The sequence below is a fragment of the Gadus macrocephalus genome, chromosome 13 (assembly GCF_031168955.1).
Source record: "Gadus macrocephalus chromosome 13, ASM3116895v1".
In the NCBI taxonomy this organism is placed as follows: domain Eukaryota; kingdom Metazoa; phylum Chordata; class Actinopteri; order Gadiformes; family Gadidae; genus Gadus; species Gadus macrocephalus.
The window spans coordinates 19,620,759-19,634,760 of NC_082394.1; the positions used below are offsets into that span (position 1 = coordinate 19,620,759).

General features: G+C 40.8%; 2 protein-coding genes across 3 annotated transcripts in view; both read right to left on the reverse strand.

Annotated features, from left to right (window-relative positions):
• LOC132470388 (uncharacterized) overlaps window positions 1–14,002 on the reverse strand; it is a 75,838-nt gene that overhangs the window by 7,526 nt on the left and 54,310 nt on the right. The window contains exons 1-3 of one of the 2 annotated variants that reach the window (XM_060068968.1): window positions 2,959–3,103; window positions 2,298–2,475; window positions 1,785–2,001 (exon numbers count right to left, since the gene is read on the reverse strand). In XM_060068968.1, coding sequence (XP_059924951.1) covers window positions 1,785–2,001; window positions 2,298–2,396 — 316 coding nt within the window. In that variant the 5' untranslated portion in view covers window positions 2,397–2,475; window positions 2,959–3,103. Of the gene's footprint in view, window positions 1–1,784; window positions 2,002–2,297; window positions 2,476–2,958; window positions 3,104–14,002 lie in introns of those variants that run through there. The other variant, XM_060068967.1, reaches the window with a different exon arrangement.
• Window positions 10,689–14,002, reverse strand: part of LOC132470391 (uncharacterized) — a 70,753-nt gene continuing 67,439 nt past the window's right edge. The window contains exons 4-9 of the mRNA XM_060068978.1: window positions 13,845–13,883; window positions 12,363–12,479; window positions 11,547–11,715; window positions 11,295–11,440; window positions 11,082–11,163; window positions 10,689–10,954 (exon numbers count right to left, since the gene is read on the reverse strand). Coding sequence (XP_059924961.1) covers window positions 10,840–10,954; window positions 11,082–11,163; window positions 11,295–11,440; window positions 11,547–11,715; window positions 12,363–12,479; window positions 13,845–13,883 — 668 coding nt within the window. The 3' untranslated portion in view covers window positions 10,689–10,839. The remainder of the gene's footprint in view (window positions 10,955–11,081; window positions 11,164–11,294; window positions 11,441–11,546; window positions 11,716–12,362; window positions 12,480–13,844; window positions 13,884–14,002) is intronic.

Here is a 14,002-nt window from a genome sequence, read left to right on the forward strand (position 1 = left end):
GTACAACCCGGACACTGCAGCATCAACACTACCAGGGAACAGGGTTGGAGAACCGTACGGTACATGTTGCTCAAATCAAAGGTGACACTGAAGGGCCTAAATCCCAGCAGCAGGATAACAGAAGCCAGATCAGGGCAAATATCATCCCACTGCAGACACAAATGGGCGTTGTCGTGTGGTGGGGGTTGTCGTTTACGCAGACTGGAACGCCCCCTTCTTCTTCTTTGTCGCCTTTCTTGCTGAACTGTATTAAAATGTCAAAGTATACTACTCCTACTCCATAATCCGTAATCCGACTCTGTAACTACGGAGACCCCTCGAGTATTCAAAGTTCTCTGTCGGGATGTCGGATATGCAATGCAATTCGCCGCCCGATCGACAACAAACCATGTGAATAGTGTTGTAAATGAACTTTCAAAGCTTTTCAAATCCTATTTGGTGTTTTATTGGTCTTTAATGTGCAAAGTAAACAATGTACAAAGTAAATAAGGTGCAAAGTCAAACCGGTTGATTCCAGAAATGATTTTGTTAGAGGACCAATCACCAGCGCTTGCTGTCTCCGTTGCGTCGACGGAGGGTTAAAAATATTGGATGGCTACGGAGAGGTAGGGCCTCTACGAATTCTCTTTTGCATAGGAAATTTCCTTGCCTGACGAGATGACCCGGAAGTAGTAGGAGGAAAGGTGGTTTGAACTCTAAAAATGCTTCGGAAAGGAGCCGCGATGCATCCTTTAACCGTCCTTTATGATAGGTTACTCCTGAGATTCCTTTGCGAAAGGAAAGGAGATAGTGGTATCCCATAATCCTTTACGGCGGCAATATTTAAAGCAACATGCAACCGAACCGAACTGATTCTTATCTCTCGTTCGTATCGTTTGTCTCGTTCGTTCTCAGACTCGACTCCTCCTAGACCCAACAGTCGCTGACTCACTGTTCTTTCACTGACTGTGAGTGGAGAAGAAGGAAGATGCTTAGTGAGCGAGCGTACGACAATACGATTCAATATCAGTGAAATGGTAAAAGCATGCCGTCTTTGTACTGTCTGTGTCATGCCAGATTAATCAAATATGTTAATGTCTCGTCAATCTCTCTCATTCTATCATGGTTCGTTCTCCACCTGGGACCCCCACCATCATTGTTAATCAAGTTTATTATCTTGCCGATATGTTAAACATCCAATAATCAACTACACCCCCCATCCCGCTGCGTTTGGTTAAAGTTGTAATGTTGTGTTGATTGATGACCGACTTCCACGATCGTTTGAGAATGAGAACGAGGGAGGAGCTGAGTCTGACCGACTCAGCTGAGAACCGTGCATTCCATGATTCGATTCACCGCTACCGGAAACTCGACTGAACGAACAAACTATTCTGAACTGACTCTTCTTGGCGAACCGACTGACGCGAACTGAATCAAGGAAAATAATTATTGAATCCATCACTAGTAGGCCTTGCAAAACCCAGTATCCCTTTTGAAACACATGGGGGGAAACGTGGGGGGGGGGTGTTTATTTTTAACATAATCATACGCTTAATATCTCCCTTTAACTCTGCATTCTGGTTTGGCCTGTACGATATGGACTTATTGTACAGGCCAAACTGTTAAGTCTCAGCCCATTGGCATATTCAAGTATGAACACTGACCAAAAAGTATGAATGCTGCCCATGCCCACACATGTAAAACCCGTAGTTATCTCTGTACCGTCTGCTTAATCGTACAGGTTGTACTCAACTGGTCAATCTCTATCCCAATTCAAAGATATGGACTCAGTTCACGTCTCTGACCGTTGGTGGGTCTTCCTCCTCCCCCGTGGTCCTCACTCGTGTCTGGTTGAGGGGGGATGTGGATCTGCAGCTCTACAGCCAGACACAGGGTACACTGCCGTCTGTTTCTACAGCACAGCTGAGCCCGCGCCTGCACCCCCTGCACAACCACCTTATCCTCCATAGGTTCAAACCAAGCGTCCATCGGCCAATCACTCACTCGGCAGTCGGACAGACCCTTCAAAGAGCCACAGGATGAAATTGAAAACCACGGACACGGAAAGCACACATGTGTAACAATGAGTTCCTCATAGCAATTAAATCTGTAGTTTGATCTTTGCAGAATGGATGAGGTGGTGCCGGAAGGGCAGATTATTGTTTTTTTCCTTTGGTGAACAAATATTTGAAATTTTTTATTACATTGACAGGAAATTAACTATTGCAATTTCGCTGGCAACAGGAAATTTAGTATTTTCTGATCGCAGGAACACTGGAACTGCACATGTTAAAAGGCAAACATAAGTCTAGGCTTACCTGGGAGCAGCGGACTCGTGCGTCATTTCCACGGATCTCAAGAGCAACAGCCGTGACACAAACCAGCAACAACAAACACCCCACAGGTAATCCCGCCATGTTGTCTCACGTGCTTCTCACCGTGCGTCGCGGTAACCGCTCCCAAGAACCCCGGGGGCGGGATTCATGCTGCGATCACCTTCAGAGGAGGAGATGTCATGTTTTCATAGGGTTGTAGTTGCGAGATCATCGTGTTCTATGCTCATTCAATACGTGATCATAGATATAAAAATACCGAAAGACTACTAAAATAATAATCTATAACTTGATCACTAGAATCTATAATAATGGAACCGTGTTTATATTCTCAAACTGATCTCAATCTGAATGTCTCCAGTTGATCCTAACCCGCCCGAGTTTAATTTCACAACTCCTGACCTTCCCGTTCACAGCCAGTGAGCTCCCTTCATTTATACCTTTTTCTATTTTGCGCAACTATCGGGACTATTAACGAAATAGAGTGCGATGTAGCCTATAACGTGAGTGGCTTGTTTAAATAAACCTATTCAAACAGTTAATCATAGTTAAACGATCACTTAAACCATGTCTACGAGCCTTCACCTCATTGCATTTCAAATTACTCATCACGTTAACTTAAAATAAACTTGGCTAGGCTACTTACTTTGTTTGTAGTGTCATGTGGGTGGATCAGAAAAGGAACCACTTTACTCTTCTACTTCTGCGTAGACAGGATTACACTTCTTCAGGCTGAGGCAACTTTCTCAATAGGATTGGTTCCACAATACCTTGGTAGCATATTCACTGAAAGATTAGTCCCTCCTCTCTCTCTCTCTCTCTCTCTCTCTCTCTCTCTCTCTCTCTCTCTCTCTCTCTCTCTCTCTCTCTCTCTCTCTCTCTCTCTCTCTCTCTCTCTCTCTCTCTCTCTCTCTCTCTCTCTCTCTCTCTCTCTCTCTCTCTCTCTCTCTCTCTCTCTCTCTCTCTCTCTCTCTCTCTCTCTCTCTCTCTCTCTCTCTCTCTCTCTCTCTCTCTCTTTCCAGCCAGAGGGGGCGCCAATATGCCAATCCTGTACGGAATTGTATGGTACATTATAGAAAATCGCTTCGCGGTGCTGACTCATTTTTTTTGGACTGCTCGACGCGTCCCCCGCGTAATTTGGCGCCCCCCACAGATAGGGCGCCCCGGTTCGCCCATGACTAAAATCTCCACTGGCATACAGAGTATGTTTGAGTGAGTGTGTCAGTGTGTATGTATTGGAATTTATGTAGATGCCCATATTAGACCAACCGATATTGAAGCAAACATTTGTATACATCACTTCTGACTATCTGCTTCTATGTGCACCATATCAAATTGTATCGGTCCATCCGTATTAAGTCAGACCCATATAGGCATGACTTTTTATCATCCCGCCAATGAGTATAAATCTAAGTGTAGGCTACAAACGCCATGAAACATTTACAATTGCAAAAACCCCAACCAATTCTTAATTTTGCTGACCACTTGTTTTTTATCCCGTCAAAAGCCTCGAAAGGAAAGTTCCTCTGCCTCTTTCTCGTTGATCGCACCACCTTCCCCCGTCCTTGTTTAATGCGACTGCATCACCTTCTCTCACATGATCAGCAGCTCGGGGATTTCACTGTATCTGAAGTTATAACACGTTGATATCGCTGCGTTGTCTCTGTCTAGACAACGCAGCAACACCTCAACCCAAGTCCCGCCCCTGGAACCGCCGAGTCGTCTAATCTCAATTACGTCAGAATGAAACCGCCAATGTGTGTAGGGTCCGGGGGATAAATTGGGGTTCTAGCTCAAACTGGCAATTTACCTCGGGCAGTGTAAAGAAGTGAACCATGCCGGGAAAAAGGCGTGCATAAGTGGGGCATATTTTGCAGTGTAAAAGCATTTTAGAGTCAGACCTAGCCCGAAACAAACAACCATACCACAGAAGATCAAATTTACGTTTCATCAGAATGCACTTCATCATCCATACAACATACTTGCTCAACATGGGAGTAGCATGTGAGGGACTCATCAGGGTCATTTTATAAAGTTTGAAGTTTGACCCGTTGGATAGGTTTGACTTATAAGTAATCACATGCCATTTGCAGCAGAGATTTCAACCTTAACTCTTCCAAATATGCATTTCGTCATGTTCCTAAAGGTACGGCCACACCAACCGCGTTAAGGCCTAAATACACCGGCGCCGCAGCGCAGCGGCGCGCATTTTACGCGCGTCAAAAGCAGCCCCTAGCACCAGGAGGTGGCGCGACGGCCGCGCTGCAGTATAAAATCAGGAAGTCACCTGTCAATCAACCGCAGCAAAGAGACGAAACGCAATGGGTGAGTAGCCTATTGTATTCTAGTTTATTTATCTTCCATCTTTTTGGCTGAATAATTTGAAAAATGTATAATCTGCGCAGTGTAAGTATGTTTTCAAGCAGCAGATCAACTTAGTTTGTAGGGCACTTTATCGTTTTATTTACTGTCATTTCTTATTTATTTTATATTTTGCAATTATTCATCTACTGCATCAACAATCTCAATAAGTGCAGGACCTTCTATTAAGCCTTTTTAGTGCAGTCACCTTTTAAGGCCAATTGTTAGTGTGTATTTATTGTATTGAGCTACTGGATGGCTTTATTGGTCCCCATTGTGACCAATAAAGTAGCTATCTATCTATCCATCTATATAGCCTTAACATAGCCACACATTTACATGTATGCAGCCAGTAGTTATCCATTTTAATTGAACACAAGTTATTTCACATTTTATTGAGTTTTTTTTATTTCAACAGAACAATTGTTGCCAGACAGAGGGTGGTTGCCCTTCTTCTGCTGCGCCGTAGGCGGGCAAGGAGAAGACGAAGGGTTTGGGTGCACCCCATCAATGAACGGAGACAAGAACAGGGGGTATACCACAATCTGGTCCAGGAGCTCCGTGCAGAGAGGCACCGCCAATATTTCAATTCGCCGCTAGGAAGTGTGCAATGGCAGAACCGTATGGTGTAACCTATGATGACCTATAATTTAGTTATTATCACTCTCTGGTATAAATACTCTTTTGCATATATATATATATATATATATATATATATATATATACATGTATGTATATATATATACATGTATGTATATATATATATATATATATATATATATATATATATATATATATATGTATATATATATATATACATATATTTGATCCCTCTGGATAAATACAGTGATGTTATTGCTGTGCTGGACTCAGCAGTCTATTTTATTTGAGCGCTTGAGACCCTTAATGTTATTTTTCCTTAAACCCAGAGAGACAGTTAATACATGACAATGCATTTTTGAACTTTGCCTGTGTTTTCTTTTACTTAGCCTATCTATTTTATTGTATTGTATATTTATTGTATTTCTATGTGAAGCACTTTGAGTCTGCTTCATGTATGAAAAGTGCTACATAAATGAAGTTGCCTTGCCTTAAATAAAAATATATATATTACAAGTAATCTGGTTTCTACCTACATGGTGTGATTAAACTGTATGTGACTTGATTTTGTCTATTTCCCATTATGGTTAATGGTTTGGGTACTTAGCCCAGCATTGTTGATTTCTCACCTGAAGAGCCAATCTCCAGAGCTATGGCTCGCCAGGCAATGTCCTTTTTGGAGTTGTCTTTGTAATGACGGGAACATTGGTGATACAATTCGACATATTTTTCCACCTCGACGACCAGCCTCTCATCGTCCATTCTCGTAATTGTTTCTCACAAACGAAAGAGGGCGACATCCAGTGGTGAGGGGTAGATATGGGACTCTCTAAATCGACGCCACTTCGACCTGGGCGGGACTTTACGTCCTACGTCACTCGCTATGGGTGTGCATGTGTGGGCGTAGCCGTTTGTCTCAGGGATCTGGGCACGAACTCCCTTGCACTACAGGATTACTAGCGTCAGTGTCGTATGCGATGGAGGGTGGGTGACATTCCTACAGTCTGTGATGATAGGCTATATTTCTACAAATGACGTACTATTTCTAGCGATTAACATGACGAAACAATACAAACTAAGCTAACATTAGACTATAGCCATACCAGATAACGCCATACCAGCTAACCTTAACTATTTCTATTAAACTCTGAACCATTTTGCAACAGACAACTGTGTGTTGGTGTGTCTTATTGCTTCCCACGTCTGCATCTGCATCTTTCCCACTCCTGGCTAATAGTTTCAGCTTTTGTACTGTATATCAGAAATGATCACCCTGTACCACACTGCTGACTTGTTGTTGTTTTGTGAGCACTCACGCATTTCTCTAAGTATCTTAAGTTTCCTACTGGAGTCATCAAAACTTTGGACTTTGTTATTGTAAGAAATATTGTGTTGCAAAAACACTTTGTGTCTTACCGTTACCCTAACCTTAACCCCAGTAACATTTCTTCATCATAAACTACAAGTTACGCAAAATGGCATACAAACATCCAGTCCAATATGAAAGAAAAAAGCTGGCTTCATTAAGGAATCGAACCCCTTATCCCCGCGTTAATGAGTTGTTCTCTGACCACTAACCCATCAGGTCTTAGTACATGCGATTCAAGAGTTAACCACTTGACAATCTTTAAACTTCGGTTGCCTAGAAATTGTAAAGACAGTGATGTGTGTACATTGTGCGACTATCCGTCACTCGCAATGTGTGTGCAGTCCAAATTGAAAGAAAAAACCTTGCATCACTAGGGAATCGAACCCCCAATCATCAGTTGGTCGTTGGTATCTGTAAACAAAGAGATCGCATTTTGTTTAACTGCTAACTAACAAACGGGTTTATGCGTTCACTGAACAAAGATTCTGGAAATAAAAGACCACTTTTCCATCAGAAAAATCATCATAACCGTTATTACCAACCCATAGACACTAAAAGCCAAAACCTTTCTCACATGCACACCCATCGCGAGTGACGGCTACGCGCACACATGCACACCCATAGCGAGTGACGTAGGACGTAAAGTCCCGCCCAGGTCGAAGTGGCGTCGATTTAGAGAGTCCCGGGTAGATATGGAGGTGACTTTTGACTCTATACTGCCGCCTCGATTTCCGGTGGTATTGCTCCGGTTCTCCCGGAGCACTCCGGATTCGTAAGCTTAGAGGCGACGGACCCATTTACGGACGAAACACCTCCGGGACCGGACGAAACGGCCCGTATCCGTATTTACTGTAGGGTGTGAATGGGCCTTTAGACGCGGCAGACGCACGTAATTACGCACGTAATTACGCACATAAACGCAGTAACGTGCCCAACGCACCAACGCCCGGAGTTCAGAAATGTGAACTTTCAACGCTCCAACGCGTGACGCTTAGCCGCGATAGCCTATCAGCGTGGAGATTGACCCGACGTCACTGGCAGAGAGTAGTGAGCTTGCACAGAAGCATACGGCCGACATCTTTCTTTATTCTGGGTGGAAATGGTAACATAGTTACGCCATTAAATGCGTTTATGGAAAAAAAAATAGCGAGAAATGTGCGTTTTACTTTCATAATGTTCGTTCGGTGAATGTGAAGGATGTTTGGTTTGATAGTTATGACGAAGAGGGAACGCTCCGTTCACTTGCATGGACAGAGTCTCTGAGTAGGGTCCAGCTGCAGCCCCGGAGAACAACACCCTGGCGTGACAGAACACCCTGGCGTGACGGAAGTACTGTGGCTGGACGGAAGTTACCTCCGATTATTTTCTATAGACAAATAAACGTATTTATCGCTTGAATTAACATAACAAAGAAATAAAAAAATATTTCGACACGTTAGTAACCATTTTTATAGCTTAGAAAATGTTTTTTAACGTTATTTAGCCCCGGAGAACAACACCCTGGCGTGACAACAACCCAGGCGCGACGGAAAATCGGAAACCGAAGATGAACCATGGAAGTAAGTGTGACTGTCAATATGCTTAATATATTAAGTAATATTCATGTTAAAGTCTTGCCGTAGTTTATTTACTTTTCGCTAAATTCGAATATAATAATATTGCGCCCTTTTAGAAAAATTAGTGTCATCCATGATCACCAATGTGATGCTACAGCAACACAATTTAGCAAAACTGGCCACCGGAGCAGAAAAGTGTCTGTTTCTCCTGGGGAATATCTAATAGGCTACTAAAACCTAGCCTGTATAAAAACAAGGCTATTACTATTATAAGTCATGCAATCTTATGACCATAACGAATACCACAACCAACTGTGAAATGTTACTGTAATTCAATAGTGATCAACTTATACATTTTCTTTGAATTATTATAAAAAATAGAAAATAATAATAAATAGGTCCCCTATAGTGTGTTTAACCTATTGTGCATTTATCTTAAACCAAAGCATTCATGCCTATGACCCATTCCACACAAAACCAGTTCACTTTGAAAGATGGATACATTTAATTAGAAGATAAGCTTCGCAATATCAGGTTATGGGTAGTATTTAAATATATTGATAGTAACTTTGATTTTCTTGCCCAACTTTACGATACTAATCTCTGTTATTCTAGTCGTCCAACCGCCAAACAAATGGCGGTTGGACTACTTCAACCAGTCTTCAGACTGAAGCGAAAAAGAGAATTGAATGACGTTTCCAGTGACAGAATACAAATAATATATTGTATAGGCTTAATATTGACTTGACTGTTTGATTCTTTTGACAGTGAGTTGGAGCTGATGGCAGCATGAAGAACCTATATCTTTAAGATTCTGTATATTATTTGTTGAATAAATTGTGAGGAAACTTTGGAGTGGTCATTCTTCAATGTATCTTTATATCAAATTATGATGATATACTTGACCAAAAATTTAATTTGATTATATTAGACATATTAAATCAATTACTTAATTCTAATGGTAAATTACTTAATGAGTAAAGTGTATAATACACTCAATTCCATTCAATAAATGTCTACACACTGAACTAGTTTATTCGTCTAAATAACGTTAAAAAAAAAAAAGCTATAAGCTAAGCTATAAAAATGGTTACTGACATGTCATAATGTTTTATTATTTAAATGTTTTGGTCTAATAAGTTCAATAACGCAAAGAATCCTGAGGTATTTGTATAAATAACGTTAAAAAACATTTTGTAAGCTATAAAAATGGCTACTAACGTGTCGAAATATTTTTTTATTTCTATTTTATGTTAATTCAAGCGATAAATAAGTTTATTTGTCTATAGAAAATAATCTGAGGTAACTTCCGGCGATAAATACGTTTATTTGTCTATAGGAAATAATCGGAGGTAACTTCCGTCCAGCCACAGTACTTCCGTCACGCCAGGGTGTTCGGTCACGCCAGGGTGTTGTTCTCCGGGGCTGCAGCTGGATACAATTGCAGTCTCTGGTTGCTAAACAACCTCAACGTCTTGGCGGACTATATCTCTGCTGATCAACACTACGAATGCTGGAAACACACCAGACACAACATGTGAAGTTATTTAACCCGATTATTGTTATTTATATCCGAGATTATTTAATCTAACCCGATCTAAACTCTATCATGCTCCCAAACAAGGCGGCGTTTGGGTTTCCTACCTCGGACTCCAGCGCAGCCACGGCCGACAACTTTCTTTATTCTGGGAGGAAATAGCAACATAGTTACGCCATTAAATGCGTTTATGGAAACATTTTTAGCTAGAAATGTGCATTTTACTTTCATAATGTTCGCTCGGTGAATGTGAAGGATGTTTGGTTTGATAGTTATGACGAAGAGGGAACGCTCCGTTCACTTGCATGGACATGGACTCATCTAGCTGCGTTGGCGCGTTGACGCGTTGGAAGCGTTGAACCACCACACAATGATCAAGCGTCAGGTTACCCTACATGCCCACTACCTCCGTCAGTCAACGGACGTGGGAAGGCGTGGCTGACTGATGGGGGAGTAGTCTTTGCAGAGGCATCCGTCAGCCAATCAAATCGCTTCGCCGGGTTCTTCCCGCTACTTCCTGCTTGTTGCGATGCAAGATGACCCGCTTTCCCGCTTTCCAGTATCGTCAGAGCCCGAGTCGCGTCACAGTGCTTAAATTTGCATACGTGATTGGATGACGGATCCGTCGCTGCTGAAAAAGTTGAACATTTTTCAACTTTTTGACGGAGCCGGAGGCTCCAACGGAACGGACGGATCCACAATGCATTGCGCGTCCGTCCCCATTCATAGTCAATGGGGATCAGTCAACGGACGGAGGTAGTGGGCACGGGGAGTTACTCGCGTTATCCAACGCGAGTAACGCGGTTGGTGTGGCCGTACGGGGCACTTTGGATTCCCTTCTCAATCCAACATGGATACATTATAATAACATTGATGAATGTCCACTATACAACTTGTAATCCAAACACAAAGAGCAATTGAAGATCCCATACAGTCAGTAGATTGTGAAACAATACGCTCAAACATTCATTTTATTATTTACTTGAACAAATGTTTGTCTGCTCTTATTTCTTATCTAACAGTTGACATGACAATGCCTCTGAAGCTGAGGAACGCAACAGTGCAATAAGGAATTGCATTGCAGATCATTTCTAATTTATTCATTTATAAATCTGTGACAAGAAAATCGAACAGACGTCCCTCCAAGGCATTCTCTGCAGATGTTAACCAACACTTTATTCTCGGCGCAGATGTCACACTGTAGTCGAAAATGTCGCTCCTGTCGAAAAGGTAATTATTTTGATTTCAGCGTAAGTAAGCCTAATCACAATTACAATCACGAGAGGGAAATGCCATATGGTAATATTTGTGTGTGGGAGAGCCAATAGAAAGATCAACAATCTTACTCTGAAACCGTGAACGTTTTGCCGCTGACCGTGACTGTCCCGGACGGAGCAGACACGCTCTCGTAGACCAACGGTTTGACAGCTGAAAGGCAACCACAAACCATTCAAATGATTGGTCTGTTTGGTTTTAAAAGATACAATGACATAGCAAACACACCTATGTTTTAAACAAGTACTCCATGTCTCACAGCAGAAAGAGCGTATTCGAGTTACCTAGAAGCCCTTCGACTGGGTCGTTGGAGACCTGACTGAAGATTGGCCAGAGAAGGCTTTTACCCTTCTCTTCATGACGCATTATGATCAAGAGCGAGTCTTCGATCATTATGGTGGTCTTGTTGTGGCTCTGAATCAGTTTTCCCCTATAAAAGAAGTACCTTCTGTCACACATATTTATCTAATTTGGACATAAAAAAGCTTTGAAATAAAACCAAACTCTCAGTGGATTATGAAGTGTGTGTTGGTCACCTTTGGATATCAATAATCTTCGGCTCCCATCGGATCTTTGTTGCATTCTGTCCATCGTTCACGCATATATGACTCTGGTTGATGTCAATACGTTGGTTTTGGTTGTGGATAACAAGCCTTTTGAAACCAACATTGGGAAATGACTCCAGTTGACCATTGATAGAGAGCTCTACAGAGTGGGGACATATCTGCTGTAAGTCATTTCTGGATGAAGAATGCAATAAAGATAAGCTTTCAGAAACAAATAGCTAAATACATGAAAACAATATATGTATATAACATATATAACTATATATATAACTATATAATTAACTATATAGATAACTATATAAATAACTATATAGATATTGATTCATATATCACGATAGATAGATATCGATTCATATATCACGATAGATAGATATCGATTCATATATCACGATAGATAGATAGATAGATAGATAGATAGATAGATAGATAGATAGATAGATAGATAGATAGATAGATAGATAGATAGATAGATAGATAGATAGATAGATAGATAGATAGATAGATAGGTGTCAATTTATATATATCACGATAGATAAATTAATATTGATTTATATATATCACGATAGATATAGATATCAATTTATATATCACGATAGATGGATATTGATTTATATAAATCACGATAGATGGATTTATATATATCACGCTAGATAGACAGACAGACAGACAGACAGACAGACAGACAGACAGACAGACAGACAGACAGACAGACAGACAGACAGACAGACAGACAGACAGACAGATAGATAAGTAGGATTATATGAATTTAAATGACTCAGTAGTGACCTCTGTTGGGATTGTGCAGTAGTTTAAGAAGCGTTAACTGGTGGAGATGGTAACACAGTGGCAAGCTCCCATTGACTGTTTTTCGCACCAACATCTGGAGAAAAGTCGGTATAGAAACTAAGAAAAAGAAAGAAAAATTAACGATAAGTGCCTAACTAGCACAAGAACAGCTTGCAATTGCATGTTCATGACACTGCTGTTCAGGGTATAGTTATGGAGTTTAATTTCACTCTTAAGTATTTTGTCATCTGTCATGTTATTGCTCGACAGGCAATTTGGTGGAAAAGTATAATTGTATATTGATGTATTTGTTGACAGTTTTTGTGGTGGTTTGTGTATGTATTCTTCAATTAATTTACAAATGTGAGAATTTGCAAATTGATTCCCCGATTTACACATCTTTTCTAGAATTTTCTAGAATGACCAACCTATATTGGTATTCTCAAATCTGAAGCACAATTAAAAATACATTTTTTCAGTTCCGCAAACTCTGAGGACACTTACAAAACTTTAGAGTAAAATAAAAATTTAGACAGAATTTAGATTCAAACACAATCACTCTCATTTTGGGTATCTATGAAATTCAAAGAAAGCTATACGTGGAGTGTGTGTATGATGGAACTGTTGCACTGCACATAGAGACCTCCTCAAAGTGCGCACATTTTAAACCAGCATCACCACACACACTCCCACACTATAATATCACAAAAACGAAGTTAAGTGATTAACATGGAAACATATCTGTGTGTGTGTACACATACATATAATGTGTGTGTGTGTGTGTGTGTGTGTGTGTGTGTGTGTGTGTGTGTGTGTGTGTGTGTGTGTGTGTGTGTGTGTGTGTGTGTGTGTGTGTGTGTGTGTGTGTGTGTGTGTGTGTGTGTTGCTGAAATGGCTGTAAAAAGGGTCATATCTGATAGACTGTAAAGATACATTGACTATGTATGGTAGAAGAAAAAGAAAAAAAAGAAAACATAAAACCTTACCAAGAGTGGGGGAAAACACAGGGGGCATTCTGACGACTGTAAAGGAATCTGACTCTGGTGATGATGTTGACATCGCCATAGCTTGATCTGGATTTACTCATAAACACCAAAGGGAGGTCAGTTGCGTGCTGCCTTGTTTATTTTGGCGCTCAAATAAGAATTTTTCCCTTTCAAGCTATATGATAACTCATGTGGGCAGAGAAATACAGCACACCAGTGATATGAAAGTGTTCATAATTATTTGTGTGCAGAAGTGTTGCACATCTGGATGTGTTGCATGCTCATCATGTGTTGCGTGTTGGAACTCTTGGCCCAAAACACATTGTCATTGTGTTCACATTCTAGCAGAAACAATTGGTCACAATACAGTAACAATTTAATTCTTCAAAATGGCAGCATATTGAATCACAGCAACTTTGAAGCATTAATAAAGTTAAGTTTTAAAAAAGTAGATTCAGAAAATATCAGGCATTTTATACGTGATAAACAGACTTACCGCTATCCATACTGTCCTGATCATAATCAAGCCCCCCTCCTGGAACGGAATATGACATGAATGACATAATGCTTTCGAAAGTTCATAAAAATATATTGCTGGCCTGCCAATATTCAGAAGCAAGGTATCATACCATGTAATATTGCAGCTTTGAAAGA